This window comes from Coenobita brevimanus, chromosome 112 (assembly GCF_032717465.1).
Source record: "Coenobita brevimanus isolate Jiangsu-jjx chromosome 112, ASM3271746v2, whole genome shotgun sequence".
Lineage (NCBI taxonomy): Eukaryota > Metazoa > Arthropoda > Malacostraca > Decapoda > Coenobitidae > Coenobita > Coenobita brevimanus.
In genome coordinates this window covers 24,755,858-24,761,560 of record NC_137065.1, presented here as the reverse complement: position 1 = coordinate 24,761,560, position 5,703 = coordinate 24,755,858, and the positions used below count along the sequence as shown (strand labels likewise).

At 43.6% G+C, this 5,703-nt stretch overlaps 1 protein-coding gene across 1 annotated transcript; it reads left to right on the top strand.

The window, feature by feature from the left end:
* The first annotated feature begins 208 nt into the window (after positions 1-208).
* On the top strand, positions 209-553 carry LOC145418136 (uncharacterized). The gene has a single exon (XM_080286659.1). The coding sequence runs from the start codon at positions 209-211 to the stop codon at positions 551-553; it is 345 nt and encodes a 114-aa protein (XP_080142785.1).
* Positions 554-5,703: the final 5,150 nt, after the last annotated feature.

Genomic DNA, 5,703 nt, shown 5'->3' with positions numbered 1-5,703 from the left:
CAGCTTGTCAGCAGCCAGCCACAGGACCAGCTTGTCAGCAGCCAGCCACAGGACCACCTCATAAGCAGCCAGCTACAGGACCAGTCAGTTAGCAGACAGCCCACCAGCAGCCAGTAAGTGGAGAAATATGGATGTCAAAAAATAGTGAAATTAAATGATATCCTTGCCCAAAGAGAGAGCCACCCCGCAGGGCGCCAATGTGATAAAGATGCATCCAGGGCCAACACGGATGGCAGTTGCTCACGTGCAGGATAGCGAGTCTTCTTTTGAACTTTTCATTCCAGATGACATCCAGAAAAACATCCTGGATTGCACTAAAATAGAGGGAAGGCGTGTTTTTGGAGAGGGGTGGCAGGAGATGGACCAAACCCATTTACGAGTATGCTTTGGGCTTCTTATCGTTGCTGGAGTTTTCAGATCTAAAGGGGAATCCACAGAATCCCTGTGGGTTACAGAAACTGGCAGAGAATTTTTCTGCGCCACAATGTCTCTGGAAAATTTTCACATTATTTCCAGGATTATCCGCTTTGATAACCGCGAGATGACAGACTAGCTCGGTGGCAGACAAGCTAGGTGCCATCAAGACAATGTGGGACAAGTGAGTGAACTGCCTTCCCGTTATACTACCCTGGCCCTAATGTCACTGTTCATGAGCAGCTGGTGCCATTTAGAGGCAGCTGCCCCTTCAGGCAGTACATACCATCAAAACCTGCAATATATGGAAAAAAAAGATCTGGGCTGCCTGTGATGCTGCATCAACATATGCATGAAACTTACAAGTGTATACAAGGAGGCCAGATGGAGGAGCCCCTGAGAAGAACCAAGGGATGAAAGTTGTCCTGGACATGACACAAGGACTCAGTGGACACAACATCACTTGCAATAACTGTTTTACCTCACACAAACTGGGACAGGAGCTCCTAAGCATATTATTATTAACCATATATGCTGTCTTTATTGTCTGCATTTGGGATAAAGTAAAAACATCTGGTATTTTTACAGAAATTGTTATGGCTGTATTGATATAAAAACACAATAATGTGGTGGGTCCACCAGACCTGCAAACATTGGCTGCATAACAAAAACACGAACACCACACAAGGGTTAACATAAGGAGGACGGCCCACCACCTGTATGCTCTAGCTTGCCATAAGCTATCCCAACCCCCGGGCAGATATAAGGTGTCGAGTGATTGTCTTGCCAAGTTCAGAAAAAGGAAGGACTTGAAAAGAGTATAGGTGACTGGAGAACGAGCATCAGCAGATGCCGGAGCAGCAGACATGTTCGTGGATGTCCTAAAGGGAATCGTCATGGATGGGGGTTACACTGATGAGCAAATTTATAACACAGATGAGATGGGTCTCTGATACAAGAGGATGCCATGGACTACCTACATCTCAAGAGAACACAGGCAAGGCAGGGGTAGAAAAGTTGGTAAGGTAGGTAAGGTAAGCATCACTCTACTTTTGTCTTGCAGTATTGCAAACCATAAGATGCAGCCATTACTTGTAAGTAAATTTTAAAAAAAGGCACATTAAGCAGTTAAAACACATGAATAGTCCGGGGTTTATTGGTAGAAATCGAAGAGAGGATGGATGACCAGGGATATACTGAATAGGTGGTACAAGAAATAGTTTATTCCTGATGTAAAGAGTAGGTGTGAGGAGTTGGGCATACCATTAAAAATCCTGTTGGTGCTTGACAACGCACCAGGGCACCCAGCCTACTTGGAGAGTTTACATGACGGTGTTAAGGTAGTGTTTTTGCCAGCTAACACGGCTTCCCTTCCGCAACCCCTAGACCAGGAAGTGACAGCTTCTTTGAAGTACCATTATGAGACGATCTTGTATGAGTATCTGAAGGAGGCCACAGATAATTGTGAGGAGGAACATCTCCTCCAGGAGGAAGTGCTTGATGGTAACGAGGATTTGGAGGCGTCTGATGAGGAGGTTTTGGATGACCCAGCAGATCTCCAGCAGCTCCCTCCCGTTCGCCCTAGCCTGACCCAGCTGAACCGTTGCCCTGTTCTTCTCGTGTGCCTCAGCCTGACCCTTCACAGCATCGCCTTTTAAATGTGACAGCTTTTTGGAAAAAGTACAGTATGAGGAATGTCATCAAGAACACTCTTAAGGCATGGGACTGGGTGTCTGTGGCAACAATAAATCATGCCTGGTGCAAGCTGGCACCTGAGTTGTGTGCCGTTGGAGGTGATGAGGTGCAGTCACTACAGGCTGTGCAGCAGGAAGCGGTATGGGCGTGCAGAGCCGTGCCAGGCTGTGAGATGTTTCAGCAGGAGGATTTGGTCGAGGTTGTGGAGGACAACACGACGCCAGAGGACGCCACGCAATGCACTGAAAAGCTCGACAGTGAACATCGTGAGGCAGAGGAACAAGGGTATCAGGCTAAGGCACGAACCACGGCACCAGTTATGACCATGGGTCGCATAAATAACATCTTGGCTGGTGTAAAGGCGCTCAACGAAGCCATCATGGTTCAAGAAGTGGATGAGGTTTGGAAGGCTGATATGTTGGACACTGTGTTGCATGCAGTGTGACCGTATGAAGAGCTAAGGCAAGAGAAAATACGACAACGCCATCAGATTCTACTCACCCAGTAATTTCGTCTTCACCAGATGCCAGGGCAGCAAGAGCCAGAGGAAGGTGCTATGTCTGTGGGTTCCCTTGACTCTGAGGGGTTTGTGCAGGAGGCAGAAGATTTGCAACGGAGGATTGTGTATGTACAAGATTTACCTTCGTCCTCAGATGAGGACTCCATGGAGCAGGTGCAGCAAGAGGACCGTGCTGGGGACCAGTAGGAGTCTTGCCCTGTCTCAGAACCCCACTCCCCCTCCCCCCAGCAAGCCCACAAATCTTCAATTCGAGATGAGAAATACTCCAGCATTGGTATGTAATGAAGTCATTAATAGGTAGGTAAGTGTCCTGGGAAAAATTCCTGAAAATTGCCCCAAAAGGTGAACTTGGGGCTGGGTTGGGTACCTTGAGACCCTTGAACATGTAAACATATGATCCTATAAAGCAAAAATCTCATAAAGCTGGACCTTCTGGGGACAATATTCGCCCGTTATGTGAGAGCTCGCTTTATGTAAAAATGCCTTTCTGTGATAAAAGAAGCTACAGTATTGTAATTTGGTACTTATAGAATTAAAAAACAGCTTTTCGTCAGTAAATTTTTGGATAATATTTACTAATGATGTATGGATAAGATTTTTTTTTTTTTACAGTCACAAAGATAGAGTGCCAACTCCTTTTGGTTCGGATGTTGTTTACAAATTTATATGTCCTTGTTGTCAGGCTAGGTATATCTGATGTACAGTATAATCCATTCATTCAAAACAATAAGAATATCTAAATATATGGGAAAGAGCTACAGAACAGGACAAGACTTGCCTTAGATGGCATTTTCATCTATTTGGGAGCACTCATTAACTCATGATCACTCTTCTTCTCATAATGACTTTCAAATGTTACTATAATTCAACAATTCATATGATGCATTACTGGGAGAAACCTTCTTAATATAAAAAGGGTTGACCAGAATTAATGTAGCAAATAATACATAGTTGAATCTATGTTTGAACATGTAGGTTGATGTCGTTTTGCTGCTTCATTTGAGGGGTTTAAGAAGTTGAGTATCTTCTGAGTGGTTATTGGCATTTCTCTTTGAGCTTTTAACTGGGACGAGGGTTGTTTTTACTTTAGTTGGGGTTTAGACTACTTATTATATTTCTATAAGGTCCTTGCTTATATAATTACTATTAGGTATGCTAACAATGTAGGACAACTAAAGTACCTGATAAAGGCCTGAGGAAGGCCGAAAATACGTAATTCAATATATTCTGCAGAGTATTATCCATCATTTTACTATTTCTTTGGAAGTTGCAATGCCCAAGATTGCCAGCAAATGTCTTACTTTATTTTAAAAGAATATTTGTTGGCAAATAAAAAAAAAAAAAAAAAAAAAAGCATTTTCAAGAGCAAAGGCACAAACTTGGAGTGAGGTGTATGAGGAGTTGGAAACAAGACAACCATGGACTTTACTCAGATCATGCAGATAAAGGACGAAGGAGAAGTTGTTTTACTTGACCATGACAAGATCAGAGATACGAGAAAAGAATTCTTTGCAAAGTTGTTGAATTAGAAGATTCTGAGGATAGTCTTTGAGGATGGAGTCCCAGATGAGGACTTACTGGTAAATGCAAGCAGAGAAGTAACAAAGGTGCTGCAAAGAATGAAAAATTAGAAGACAATAGTGCCAGATGGGATACCAGTGGAGGTTTGGAAGTGTTTGGGCGAAGAAGGAATAGTTTGGTATGGGATCTGATGCAGAATATTTACGTGCAGAAGAAAATGCCAGATGGGTGGAAAGATAATGTGGTTTTACCTATCTGCAAGAAGGGTGACCTCCAGAGTTGTAGCGGTTATAGAGGAATAAACTCGAAGCTGCATACGATGAAGATTTGGGAGAGGAGTATAGGGAGAAGGCTTAGGGAAGAGGCAACAACACTGGAGGAGCAGTTTCGTTTTATGTTGGGAAGAGGGACAACAAATGCAATTTTTTTGCACCGAGGCCGATGATAGAGAAAAACATGGAGATGCAGAGGGGGATGCATTTGGTATTCATTGCCTTGGAAAAGGCCTGCGACAGTGTGCCACATCATAGGGTTGGAGGTTTATGAGGGAGAAAGGGGTACTAATGAAGTATGTGCATATAGTACAGGATATGTATGAAGAGCAAGAACCCAGGCCAGAAGCAGCATAGGACTGACAAAGTTTTAGAGTTGATTTACATCAAGGATCTTTAAGTCCTTAACTTTTTAATCTCTTCATGGACATGCTCATTCATGGGGTTACAGATCGGTCCCCCCCTGGCGCATGCTCTTTCCAGATAGCACTGTGATAGGCAGTACCAGAAGGCAGTAGGTGGAGAGAAAATTAGAAGAATCCAGAAGGGCTACGAAAGACGGTGGAATGAAGGTCAATAGGAAGAAAACGGATTACATGAGGTTCAATGCAGTTCAAAATTCAGATATTACTGTATAGCCAAAGAGACTGAAAAGAGTGGAGAAGTTGAAATATCTGGGATCGATGGTGGCCTAGGATGGGGAATCTGATGTGGGAATAACTTACACAGTCCAATGCGCTGGAAGAATGGGAGGAAGGTATCGGGAGTGCTGTGTCATAGATGGATCGCCATGAGACTTGAAGGAAAGGTTTATAAAACAGTAGTGAGACCAGCTTTGATATATTGAGCTGTAACGTGGACAGTAAAGAAAGCACAGGAGGAAAAGTAGGGTGTAGTGGAGGTCAGAATTAGTGAGATGGATATATGGACTAACGAAACTAGATAGGATTACGAATTATTCAGTCAGAGGACATAGAATGTTGGTGAGGTATCCAAGTAGGTGAAGAAAAGAAGAGTAAATAGGTATGGGCATGAGAGGGGAAGAAGATTATGTGGAGAAGAGAGTCAGGGAATTGGAGGTACAAAGGAGGGAGATGGGAGGACTGAAGAGGAGCTGGATGGACTATGTGAACGATGCCTTGAGAGAGAACGGGTTGACAGGGGAAGAAGCACAGTGCCGAGCTGTATGGAGCAGATTGGTCATACATATCGACCCCACAAAATGTGTGGAAAGATAGAAGATAAAGGTTATTATTATTATTTACACACACAGACACACAC

What these genes read in the sequence shown, in the direction of transcription:
- LOC145418136 (XM_080286659.1), top strand. Translation starts at nt 209, where the DNA reads ATGCATCCAGGGCCAACACGGATGGCAGTTGCTCACGTGCAGGATAGC.